The sequence below is a fragment of the Manacus candei genome, unplaced genomic scaffold (assembly GCF_025592945.1).
Source record: "Manacus candei isolate 608988 ecotype Guabito, Panama unplaced genomic scaffold, ASM2559294v1 h1tg000056l, whole genome shotgun sequence".
NCBI lineage: Eukaryota > Metazoa > Chordata > Aves > Passeriformes > Pipridae > Manacus > Manacus candei.
This window is the reverse complement of record NW_026138104.1, coordinates 10,569,798-10,583,276: the sequence shown is the minus strand read 5'-3', so window position 1 is coordinate 10,583,276 and position 13,479 is coordinate 10,569,798. Positions and strand designations below refer to the sequence as shown.

The window sequence follows — 13,479 nt, the reverse complement described above, 5'->3', positions numbered from 1 at the left end:
CTTTGCACATGGAAGTGTCTGGTAGGACTATAACTACTACCTCAGTTTTGTCTGTGATACAAAAATAGAACAGTGAAGCCACTAAGTTTTAACAGCGTAATGAGATGCCTCATTCTGCTCAGAATACACTATTGCTTACCAGCTCCACAAAGGATGGGAGCAGTGGTGGTGGTGTTCCAAAATATATGGTGGCAGGTAAGTATTGACTGAAATACTTCATTCTCAGTGGAGAAGGAGGAGTGTGACCAAAAAGCTTTTCATGTCATCTAGATCACCTTTCTGGAGATACAGGCATCTTGGTTCCTGCACAGGGAGTGTGAGGAGCATGAAGTTGGGTTGGGTGCATGAGGTCAGAAGTACAGCAGCTGAATGGTGGTGTCCTGTGGAGCCAAAGGTGGTTCATTTTTCTGTGTTCTGAAGTCTCAGTGCATTCCTCATCTTTTTAGGTCTTGCTTTATACATTTGCTTAGTGATAGACACGAAGACAGAAGCGATCAATTTATCTTTATGCACACAAAGTTGTGAACTGAAGCAGTGCTCCAATGCTCTCCACCTACGTGATATGGTCATCACACTATACTGTTGTTGATCAGATTTCCCTAGTCTTGTTCATGAAAGGAAATCTGAATGTAGGAGAATGGGAAAAGGGGAGAAATGCCTGCAAGTGGTTTTTCAAGGAGCTAAAATTTATTTTGTACCTCTTAATTCGTTAGAATCTTCATTATCTCTCTATCAGGGTTTCTTTTCCTTTTATCTGCCCTGAGATGGCGAACATTTATTTCTTACTGTCACAAATTTTGTTTTATGTTATACTTGATTTCACTGAAATATCTTTCCAATGCACAGGAAATGGTATCTGCAAATGCAGAGTGTGCGAGTGTTTCCCCAACTTCACTGGCAGTGCCTGCGATTGTTCCTTGGATACTACACCATGTATGGCTTCTAATGGGCAGATTTGCAATGGAAGAGGAACCTGTGAATGTGGCACCTGCAATTGTACAGATCCCAAATTCCAAGGCCCCACATGTGAAATGTGTCAGACTTGCCTCGGTGTCTGTGCAGAGCACAAGTACGTACCTAGAACACCAAGCCCCAGCTTCTGTGCATTTGAGTTTGTGATACTTATATGTGAGGATCTTTAAAACAAAGCCTTTGATAGTTAAAACTTCAGCTAAGGTTTTTGCTTGAAACTTTTATTCTGAAATACTGTTGAAATGGACTAACCTGACTGTCAAAAACTGAACCTAGACCTGTGTGGGCCAGCGAAATTTGCATCCCTCCCTTTGGAAATCCAGATTTTTGGAAGCGAAACGTTTTCTGCACGAAAACTTTGAAGTAAATTTGGGATTAGCGGCTGAGCTGATTCCTGTGCAGCTAACTTTGTGCTGAGAAAAAAACTTAGTCTTTTTAGTATAAAAATCCCGTTCAGTCTGCTTTTTTCAATGAGTTATTCAGAGTGATACCCCACTGTAAGGCTTGTCACTCAGTTTGTTCTTTTTAATCTGTGTCTCAGATACTGTTTCACTGTCAATATCATGTTCCTACACTACCTTCTCTGAGAGTATTCATTTTCCAGGTAGAGGTGTTGAAAAAGTTTGGGGTTTTTTTCTGCCTTTGAAGTTTGTGGGTCATCTAGGGAAAGAGGAATTTATTAAAGGGCTTTTGTTAATCCCAAGGTGCATAAGTGTTCTGACTGCTAAAAAGCAGTGTCTTCCTTTATTTTTTCCTGACCTTTATGGCAAAAGGATTGTTTTTTCATGGTTTCTTTTTTTTCCCCATGTTTTCTCCTTTGCATTTCTTTAAATTAAATGCCAGAAATCTGTCATGAACATATTAAAAAGCATCGCTTCTGGTTTGTTCCTCCACAGGGACTGTGTTCAGTGCAGAGCTTTTGAAAAGGGGGAAAAGAAGGACACCTGTTCCCAGGAATGTATGCATTTCAATATGACACTGGTGGAAAGCCGGGACAAGTTGCCGCAGCCCGGACAGCCCGATCCGTTGTCTCACTGCAAAGAGAAGGATGTTGATGACTGCTGGTTCTACTTCACTTATTCTGTCAACTCGAATGGTGAAGCCAATGTCCATGTGGTGGAGACCCCAGGTATGAACAGGATGTTGCCTGTTCTCCCTTTGTTGTTAATTGTCCTAGTTAGATAAATTTTCATGATTTTTTTACCAAGTTTGTGCTACAGGTTATAAACAATTGTGTCTTTGAGGTTTTGTTGCTTTTTTTCTTTTCCTTTTCTTAATAATTCGGGACCAGTGTACATAAAATTGTGTACTATGCTGCAAACTGCTTGAATTATTTCATGCTGGCAACCTTTGCTTTTATTTAACTGAGGTACCTTCAATAATAGGTTCCAAAAGCCTTTTACTTAGTTAATCCTTAATAGTTCAATCTTCTGATACAAAAAAGCGAGAACAATTTTATAGCTCAATCAGTAATTTACCATTTATTTACCAAGACCATTGTTAGTCTGAATTACTGAATGTTGCATCTAATAGTGCAAAATTTCTGATTTTGTGCATTAGCAGTGTGTGGTCTCCTGATTTTTATAAGCCTGATATAAAATGCACACCTTAAAGGTTTAGTGCTGTATTCCACTCAAGGAATTTTCAGAATTGATCGTTTGGGTGACCATCATTTAATACAGACCAGTGGCTCTTAGACATAAATACTGCTTCAATTCAAAATGTTTAAAATTCTCTACAAATGTAGTCCACAGTGTAGAGGAGAATCTTGAGCCCTGTCTCCTAGGGCAAGTCAAACACCTCTTGCACTTCTGGGGCCTGACCTTTTCTTCATGTATAAACTTCTGTTTCCTGAGCTCAGAGGTGAATCAAGCCCATCATGCACAAGGAGGCACCTTAATTCTGTGCCATACAAGTGCTGAAGGAACCAGCTCTGGTCAGTAGAGCTGTATTCAGCGGAGCAGACACTTGTTCCTTACTGGTTCCCAAGGAATTCCTCTCAGGACCCTTCCTTCACCCTTGCAGCTACAAAGATAAGGAGTCTGCAGTGGGGGAGGAAGCTTTGGTCTATTGACTGCACAGGAGTTGCATTTATTTGCTTCTGACTCCTTCACTTTGTGCATTGACCTCTGCAAAAGCCTTTCTTCGGTTTGTGATTATTGAGAATTTTACATTAATAGTAGAATTGGGTTTTAATCTGGAGGATTGTTATTTCTGTGTCAGTCACCATAAATCACTTTGCATCTGTATGACTCTTTTCAAGCACATAATTCACTTTTTTTGAGAGTGTATGATATTTTTATCCAAAGAAGATGTACCTTTTTGTAAACTTGATTTCAGCAGATATCAGTTCCCTAGATGAGGAAATACCCTTAAAAAATAAAAATCTGTCTCGGAAGCAAAGTTATTGCTTATCTCTATATATTAACCACTAACAGCCATTTGAGGTAAAATGGGAAGCACCCTCTTTCTGTAATGCTGTGACAGAGTACATGGGGCCTTTTTTGCCAGTCTGTGTTTGTACTCCAGCTGGTTTATCCCTCCTGCACTACCTTTGACTTGTATGTTTAAAATACCATTGCCAGTTACTTTGCTCTAAATACTCTAGATCAATAGCTTAACGGGTTAGCAGTATATTGACTTTATCATCAGAACAGGATTTGTTCTATTGCTAAACTCAAACACAAATTAGAAGGATAAAAATAAGCTGGAATGTTACTGGATGTACATATTCAAAAAATTCTGTTATTTGAAACAAAAGTAGTATTGGCATACCTGATATTCAAAATACTGGCTTCAGTACAAAATCAAATGTTAAAAGCATCTGGATATGCATTGCCTTTACCATTTTGTAAAATCAAGTTTCCCTTGCCTTGTTCCCTAGAGTGCCCCAGCGGTCCTGACATCATTCCCATCGTAGCTGGTGTAGTTGCTGGAATTGTTCTTATTGGACTTGCATTATTATTGATTTGGAAGCTACTAATGATCATTCATGACAGAAGAGAATTTGCTAAATTCGAAAAGGAGAAGATGAATGCCAAGTGGGATACGGTAAGTCAAGAGGCTTCTCTGTGTATAAAAGCTGCAGTAGCAGAGAAGAATAGAAGGGTTTTGTTTATGTGGCTTAAGTGTTTCAGATTGTAACCAACCCCCTTAGAGAAGAACTACTTGAGTTAGAAAGGGGAGTAGTAACTTGGGTTTAAATAACATTTCAGAGAGAAGATGTGACAGCATAGTTCAGCTTTACAGTTCTACCACACATAACAATGTATTATTGAAATATTTGTTAGAAAGATGAGTAACTTCTGTATAAACAGAGAAGAAACTTTTGTGCTCATTGAAGAGATCTTGTAAATACTCACACAGAGTTGAATGAGTAAATACTCATTGGGAGGCTTGAATAAAAGTCACAAAATCATGGCTGGTACTGGTGTGTTGAAATCTTCTCAACTCTTTGTCAGCAGAGAAGTGTGCAAGAAAAGCAAGCCCATGGTCTATAGGTTTTCATAGGCTACTGGTTGCTGCCTCTGGTAAAAGTTAGGAACTTTCTAATCAAGAACCCCTTCAATACGATTCTGTAGAAGGCAACTCCCACATGTGCTTGATAAGAGAATACTTAAAAAAATGTCCAAGGAGGCCTTTTGGTTTTATTTAAGAAAATTAATTAATTCTGTTTTGGGTAAAAACAAAATTACTAACACTTTTCTGTATATATATAGCATGATTTTTTTCAGTGATAGTTGAGAATGTTACTTTTTTTTTTCTCTTGTTGAATTATTCGATATTGACCATTTCTTTTACTTCAGCAAGAAAATCCAATATACAAGAGCCCTATTAACAATTTCAAGAATCCAAACTATGGACGTAAAGCTGGTCTCTAAGTCTCAGTTTGTATCTCCTTTCATTTTCTTTCTTTTTTTCCCCTTTGCATGTCATTTCAAACTCACTGTGTGTCACAGTCAGTTAATCACAGTTTATGTCTTACTCAGTTTATCTACTGCTGCTTTGAGTGTGGGGTTTTCAAGAATGCAGCTTGAAAATTTTTAACTGGTTTTGACAACTAGATTACTTACTTACTAATATTACCAATACTGGCTTAAACTATTCTACAAGTGATTATTTTTATTTTATTTTTTTTGCTGAGTGTGTGAACAGCTCTTATATTGTGGAGAGACAGAGGGGGAGGCTTTGTCTTCTATTTCCTCAAATCAGGAGTCAGTTTGCTTTAATTTGATATATTTGCTAAGATTAAATACTCGTAAGGTGTCCCAGCCTATAAATATCACTGTTTTTATTAGAATAACTCTGGGAACATTCAGAGTAACCTTACAGATTTTTCCTTTTTTGTAAACTTCTTCATCTTATTAATCATAAAATGCATATACTCTACTAATTTTAAATTAAATATGCATCTTACTTTTTTTGTCCTTATTTCTATTGACACAGAAATATTGACACAGTGTTTCCACTTGTTTTCTTAAGTCCCTCCTAAACTCTACCTGAGCACCTCACTTCTGTTTGGAAATGCTGAGTTCAGTTTTCTATACACCCAACACACCAGGAGAAACAGGAGAGCAAGTCAGTAAAGCAGAAGTAATGAGTAGTTACCTTTTGTAGACTTCAAGGTTTCACTTCCTTGGGTGCTCTAGGTGTTCTCCTCCTTCCCTGGGATCCCCAGCTGCTCAGGAAGGAATAAGAAAGGGAGGATGAGATAGGGAAGGGATGTCAGAAGAATACTGAGTGATAAGTAGTACAGAGATCAGATTAGAGGAAGGGGAATGAAGAAGCTGGGAAGGCAGCACATCCCTTAAATATCTGTAGATTTTCTTCAGAAGCCAGTGGAAGGGATGATCTCTGTCTCTAATTTTGTACTGTCTGCTGTCTCCCTTTTTCAGTGTTGCACTCAAAAGATTTTGTAAAGAAAAAAATGAGGGGAAAAAGCAGGAATTGAGAGAATTTAGGTTTCTACTTGTTCTCACTGTGACAAAAATTCCGAAAAGTACTTTGTCTAGCATTCTGAGCCCTTCCTGATGGAATACACTTTCCTTTTCTCTTTGCATTCGTTTCACTTTCCAGTGTGTCCAAAATGGATTGTAGAAACATTCATTTTACTTGCTACATTGACCACATTCACTCCTTTTCATTTTTCTTCTCAGAGTCCATTATTCTGGGGAGGAAATTGAGTTCTTGGTCCTTTCTAACACTTCACATACTCCATCTGGTTAAGTCTCTGTTACCTGCCCTTCTGCTGTTCTCTTAGCTGTATACTTTCTGTTGCATGCAGGACAAGCATCTAACAAACCATATGTTGTGTAATTTCCATGCTCTCATTCTCTACTCTGTGCCTCTTCAGGATATAATGTCTTTAATGCTACCAGTTCTCCTGAAAACGTATTTCCTGCAGAAAGCTTTCCTCTTGTGTAAATGGAGAGGTGGACTTCTGCCTTTTTGTTTCACTCAGATATGAGGATGAAAAGTATGAAAGAGTGTGAGGTTTTTTAAACATGACTTTATCATTTTTGGATAGAAATATCAGAACTCTGGGGAGAAAGGGAGATGTGTTTAGATTTATTGACCCTAGAAAGGAGGAGGTCAATATTGGCAGAACAGGTGACCCACAGGACATAAAAGAAAGTCCTCTTTTTCCCCATAGCTAAGATTTTCTGGTGGTTTTAGATTATTGCCAAAGCTTTTCATTTAAGTGAAGAGTTGCCTTCGTATCACCAAGGCAAAAAAGTCATCTGAAATTCCATTACAAGAAAATTACATCGCAGTAGGTTCCCTGCTGTGCACATGTGTATGAAATTAAATTAGCTTTGTGCAGGTTGTGTGACCATTCCCTGGTCCCACAGCCATCATACACACATGGGCTGGGGCTCTGTGGTGAGGGAGCTGCAGCACCTTGTCATGATCCAGGTGCCCAAGTACTTCCCTGGTGCTGGTCCCTGATGTTGCGAAGGACGTCACCGCGGCATCCTTGGGGCTGATGCTCGAGGCAGCTGGGTCAAACCATGTTTGCCCGTGTTCTACCCCAGTCAGCCATGAAGGGTTTGGTGCAATCATGCTTGGAACGAGTCTAAGAAAGGATGAATTCCTTCTGGACTGAAAAGCTACATCACAAATTTAAAACCCAAACCTGCTATTTGTAGTGAATGCCATTTACCACTCCTGCTTGGGGATAGCTTGTGCATTGCTAAGCATCCTCAAACAGACTCCACATTCAGTCATCTTGCATTTCACAAGTGATAAATTCATTTATATGAGATACTAAATCTGTAGTAATTTGGCTAGCCTAATTAGCAGCTACTGATAAGAATAAAAACCCACAAACAATTCAAGGCGCTGAAAATCAGAGGGATGTGTTCTCCTAACTTAGATTTTTATGTCTGTAACTTACCTTGCTGATCAATGATGAACATATGCTGAGTGTGGGAACAGAGATGCCATGTTTTCAATTGCTTTCGTATCAATTAGTATATTCAATTAATCCTGATTTGTGGCACCAAAGATAGATAGAAACTGTATTAAACCAGTTATTTTTGCCTTTATTTATTTTTTTCTTTACTTTACAACTCAGTACCACTAGAGATGTAGCTGTAATCACAGCTGGTGGCCTATTTAGTAATGCAGCGCAAAGAGGGGATGTAGATGGAGTAACAGCGGCGGTGCCCGAGGGGCTTTCCCCGCTGTTCCCGCTGGGCTCCATCCCGGGAAAGGGCTGGAGCGGGGCGTGGCGCCCTCTGGCGGCCTCCCGGCCCCTGACCTGGGCCTCGCCTCTTTCCCTGGAGCCGCCGCGTGTCCGGGCGGAGCGGCCCTGTATTCCTGCCGGATAGCGCTGGGGGTTGGTGGCAGCTGGAAATGGTCAGAACCAGCTCTTGAACAATGCATGTGGATGAGTTTAAATACTCCAGAGTCCAGCTTCTTACAGTGGCCTAGCTCTTAAACCCACTGTGAAGGTGACTTAAGTGACTGTTGAAACAATAAGTCCCTGGAGAAAAAGGGAAAAGAAGGTGACTCAAACGTCCTATATAATAGGTTCATCTTTATGCAGCACTGGACTGAACTGTTGTTCTCTGAACAGCCCATTCTAGTTGAAAGTGAATACTGTTGCAAAAACATAGCTCTTTATTCGTGGCTGAAAGTACTTTTTTAAAGTACTTCCATCTTTATTTTAACGTATGTCAGTCAATCTTATATATAGTTATTGGTTTTAATTTTGGTTTAAGTGTGCATGGAGTTCTTAGTTATAGGGGCATGTGGTAAATGTGTTTTCCCTAACTTTGCATGCTTCAACCAGTGTGTTCTCTGCAGTGGCATAAAGAAAAAGGGTTTATTTAAAACCAGTAGTGTTTGTCTAAGACAGCAAGTTTGTTTTAGTGGCCAGTTAAAAAACTGGGATGCTGCTAATCTTGGAAAGTTTATACCCTATGCCAGCTGTGAGGGGCCCTAAGCGAGATGAGCGTCATGCTGGATTAGTGGATATTTATTTTAATGATGAACTGTCTGCAGAAAACCCTGCCAAGCCAGGCCCAAGACAGGGTGATGGAGTATGGCTGGAACAGCCAGGGCTGCTGCTGTCTAACAGAAGAGAGCAAGAAAGGAATTGCAGATCCATCAGGTGCCTGTGTTGTGGTTATAGGCAGTAGAGCCTTAAGAGCCATTTAGCTGATCAAGTGTCAGGCTGAACAGTTGTGAATATTGACTAAATCTCCATTATTTGTAATGGGAACCAAGACACTCACCTGACATATGGAGACACTTAGTCATGTGCTTTATTCAGTGACCTAAATCCTACTGTGTGCTTCTGAGAAGCACAAGTACAAGGGAAGGCAGGACAGTGTTTCAATATTCTTGTAAATAGGGCTTATGCTAAATAAAGAGCATGTAAATTTCAAATTCTAACTTCAATTCAAAAGTATTGTAGTAAAAAATTTACAACCTTATTATGCAAATTGTATTTTAAGCCTGATTCCAGGTTCAAATTAGTTGTATGAATTCCACCTAGCAAATTTCTAAGCTTTAGTCCTAACCTTTAGACCCATTCCTGCACTATCTGATAGAAGTTATCTCTCTTTTACAAACTAGAAAGTGTAAGCATATACCTTCCTTTTTGTGCTGGGGATAGTCTGTTTTGTAAACTGTTGAAGGTTAAAAGCACCATATAGCAAGTATTACATAATGCCTTGCCATGGAAGAGCTGTACAATAACTTCTAGTCTGCATATGACACAGCCTATTAAGCTCAAAGACTTTCTCTGCATCATAAACTTTACTGATTTATATTTATATTTTTAAGAATTTTCCATTAAAACTTGTCAAGGAAATAAACAATGTACATTGCCAAGAACTTTGAGACATAATGAGATACTTCAGTTGCAGATTAAATCCCTCATCCCTGCATGTTTTTCCAGTTTTGTTTACATCTTACTATTGCAAAGCTTTTTACTGAAAATATTTGGTTAGGTCATAATTTTGCATTGATTAATTAGTCTGGCTGAGAACTAATCACATCACACTATTTCTGTGATTTACAATAAAGAAAAGAACAACCAAACATAATTCCCCATCCATTTCCAGACCAGTAGCTGATATACTTTTAACTAAGACAGCATTTGCCTGGGAACTGCTAGAAGGAAGAAGGGTCTTTTACTGTTACACTGTATTTGTGAAGGACAGCCAGCACTGGACACCCAGTTCCTCCTTCATCTCTGTCCAGATGGCATTGACTCAGATCTTGAGAAGAGTGAACAGAGAACCTTGACTTCCATTGTCCAGCAATCCAGGTGCTGGTTAGACAAGTCTCTGAGGTCTAAGCAGGATTGGATACACCTCCTTGGTGTTTGCATGTTAAAGAAGCTGGCTTTGAGGAGAAATACCCTTTTCCTGTGAAAGGAACACAGCACCAGCTACATGGTCCTCCTCAGCAGCAGCTATGGTTGTTGGGGTAGCCCAGTTAACTTGACCAGGTCTTGCAAATAGAAGGCAACAAACTTCCCAGGAACTGTGATATGAAAATTTCACACCAAGTTAGTTACTTGCTTGCCTTGTCATTTCTGGCACGTTCTGTGGTATTCCTAGTTGATTTTCCAGGTTTATGACCCTGAAAAGTAGACACCTGGTGTTTGTGTGTCCTTTGATTGACTGTAGGAAAAATTGGTTTAACCTGAAATATTTTAAATGGTGTGTAACTTAATAGAGTTGAATTAATATGGTAATATAGGCCATCTCAGACCGGGGGGGAACCTTAAAGGGAGAGAGATTCCCTTACTGCTGAAGAAGGCCAGATACAGCCCTGACCACAACAGCACTCCAGCTGACAACTGCACTGTGCTGAATTTTCTCAGGAATTATTTGTGTATGCACAGAAGAGCTTCATGCTGGCAAACAACATTCATTTAGGTTGACGTTCAGGCTGTGATAAGAGCTCAGCACTGCAGCTCCAGGCTGTACCTCACAGTAGCCCTTTCTCCTGCAAAGATTTATCTGTTCATTTTCTGTTCAGTCTGTTCGTCTGAGGTGTACAAGGATGTCATAAACGGAGTAAGATTTACTGAGATAGAAGGAAACCTGGGAACAAAGGAAGCTTAAAATAAGCTTAATTTAGAGGTTTTTAAATCTCAGCAACAGCGATGTAAGCAGTTGTTCTGTAGGCTTGTCTCGTGTCAGTAGAAGTAATGTTTTTATTACAGTGTCTGCACCAATACAGAAGTTTCTTTGTTTTATCTGTGCATTTTGCCCATATGGGGGATGGGGGGACCTGCAGAAATAAAATGAGAATGACAAGTACTGAATGTTCAATATAAATAGTGACTGTGTATTAGCAAAACACTAGAAGTCTTTCCACTTTGTTTCTAGAATTAAATTGTAATGTGAGATAAGCTATTTAAATGCTTATTATAGCAGAGTGTGGTCTGTGGTCAGTCTCGGTGTCAAACAATGTTGTTTACAATTCTACGCTTCCTTAAAAACACTGCCCTGGACTGCAGAGCCCTGGGTGATGGCTCAGCCCTGAGATGAGCAGAGAGGTTCAGCTGCCTCCAAGGAAGTGTGTGGTGCAAACAAAACAGGATCGTTCTAACCCTTTGCTTTATTGATCAGCTGCGCATGCCCTGGCTCAAGTTGTTAGAGGGAAAACTAGTTTGACTTGAGCTGTTTGTGTGTACAAATGAAACATTAATGGGGAATTTCTTAAGCTAATTGTTACACCTCTTGCAAACACGTTGTTTTTCTCATCTCTTTAAATGTTAATATGAGTATTTTTTTTTCTTTTTCTAGGGTGAAAATCCTATTTACAAGAGTGCAGTGACAACTGTGGTCAATCCTAAGTATGAGGGAAAATGAACACTGCTTGTATGACTTCACAACACTGTATGCAGCATAGCAATTTTTGTAGTCACAGTAAGATAGATTTAGGGCAAACTGCGGTGATTTTACTAATTCATTACATATAGGTTTGTTTTCCTGTGTGAAAATGTACCATATGTAATTTTTTACTTTTAATTTTATTTTATTTTTATTGCAAGTAAAAGTAATTGGTGCCAGAGGTTGGACAAAAAAAAAAACTTGAGACTGTGTAGCCTAGACAGCCCAGGTCACGTGGTGCCTTTCTGACCTTTCCCATTCCCGTGCTGTGAATCCAGATCTTCTGCAGGGCACGATACTATATGGAATGACAGGGAGGGAAGGGATTAAAGCAATCAGCATGAGGGCTCTGCCTAGCCATTTAGTATTAAATTTTTTAGCTTTACAGGGAAATCAGGGCTTGAGTTTGCAGATGTAATTAAACTTATGTAGCATGGAGCTGGTGGGTAATTGGTCTTCGAATTGCTAGATGTGTGATTAAGTACATGTTAAGTTGAGAAAGCTGGAAGTGGGCAGTGTAAAAGACTGAAAAGTGTGTGCATACTTATCTTTGTTTTTGAAGTTGCTTATTGCCAGGTTATGGTTAAAATGAAAGTGTTTGAGAAGAATGTTAAGAGGGAAAAAATAGCTTTAAAACACGTGCCATTACTGAAAAAGTTGCTGACTGGTAACTTGCTTAGTTTTATTTTGTAAATTCAAGCCCTGGGTGGCAGTATCATGAAGTACCTTACCAAGACATCCTCAGATCACCTAAGGGCCTTACGTGATGCTGTGTCTTTATTCTGTAATGTTTTCTTTGAAAGCCTGGTGCTTTGTCACCCTTCTAACATTTTTTATGTATTTGGTTGCAATTCTTTTTGTAATATTTTTGTATCAACACAAGCTTTTTTTCCTTTTTTTTTTTAGCAGTCTTAGCTGTAAATTTGCCTTTACCCTGTAGCTAAGATTGCATAGTTTGTCATGTGATGAGTCACACATCATTCTTGACATGTGCCATGTACATTTGCCTCTGACCATTCAAACTGCATCATAGTCATATTCTTGTTTTAAGTGCCTTTTTCTGTTAACAGATGTTCACTTTTTACAGTGCTATTACTGAAGTTATTTATTAAATAAAAGTACCTTAAAAGACTTGGATCTCGTCTCTTTATCTTGTAGAAGTTGATACTACTCAAAAAACCTGAGAATTTTGTCTGCACAAGAGGTAATAGACATTGTAATAATGCCAAATATGTCCTGAGAAGAGTTAAGTTGAAATGATCTTGGGTAACAAACAGGAGCTGTTGTATAAATGCCCAAAGGCCGGGTCAGCGCTGTGGTACGTGCAGGGGCTGTGGATGTAAAGCCCCCAGCATTCATTTGCATGTGTGCTAAAGAAGTTTTGTAGTTTATTGACTACTCCAGGAAATGGGCTCTTTGGTTAATACTCTTTCACAACACGTGAAAAAACGAAAAAAAACACTGCATTTTGTAGGAAAATAAGGTCTTCTGGATTTTTTTTAGGAGTATAATGTTCTAGGTAGATTATCAAAGCACCTTTGTAATTAAATACATTCCTAAAGTATATTCCTGAAATCTGTATGATTCCTTGGGGGTTTTTTAACTTTTGGTACTTCAGGTTATCCTGAGACACTATGGGGATCTGTTCTGAACGGCCCTGTTAACACCCATCTGAGGGCAGGAGGAGTCTGCTTTCCATGAAGTGGGGGATGAGGGAGAGGTTGGACTCGGTGTGTGTGTGTGTCTGTCTGTCTCCATGTCTCTATGAGGGAAGCAACTGGAGATAAGAGGATTCAAGGGCTTGATACAAGGTAGACCCCACACGGGCAGAGACTCAGGGGCAGGTGCTGGACAGACTGAGTGTGCCAACCCAGCCATGGGAGGGATGGGCACTGCAGGGATGTCTGCACTTCCCACTACTGGGCCTTCCTCCTGGGCAGTGGGAAGGGCGATGGGGAGGAGGCCCTTGGTCCTGTCCCTGTTTCCCCGAGTGCTGTGCTCTGCCTGTGGTGCTCTGTGTGTGTTTCTGGATGTTCTGTGTACGTGAGGGTGCACCTGCCTGCACAGGCTCACTGGGAATACACCCTTCAGCTCACTACATGATGGACCTGGGGACATGGAGCTGCTGCAGTTCTTGCTTCCTTTG

The 13,479-nt window shown here is 39.8% G+C and overlaps 1 protein-coding gene across 2 annotated transcripts in view; it reads left to right on the top strand.

Annotated features, from left to right (window-relative positions):
• Positions 1-12,462, top strand: part of ITGB1 (integrin subunit beta 1) — a 44,321-nt gene extending 31,859 nt beyond the window's left edge. Inside the window, exons 13-17 of one of the 2 annotated variants that reach the window (XM_051802370.1) lie at positions 847-1,069; positions 1,869-2,101; positions 3,857-4,023; positions 4,779-4,859; positions 11,247-12,462. In XM_051802370.1, the coding sequence (XP_051658330.1) occupies positions 847-1,069; positions 1,869-2,101; positions 3,857-4,023; positions 4,779-4,853 (698 nt within the window). In that variant the 3' untranslated portion in view covers positions 4,854-4,859; positions 11,247-12,462. The remainder of the gene's footprint in view (positions 1-846; positions 1,070-1,868; positions 2,102-3,856; positions 4,024-4,778; positions 4,860-11,246) is intronic. The other variant, XM_051802371.1, reaches the window with a different exon arrangement.
• The last annotated feature ends 1,017 nt before the right edge of the window (positions 12,463-13,479 follow it).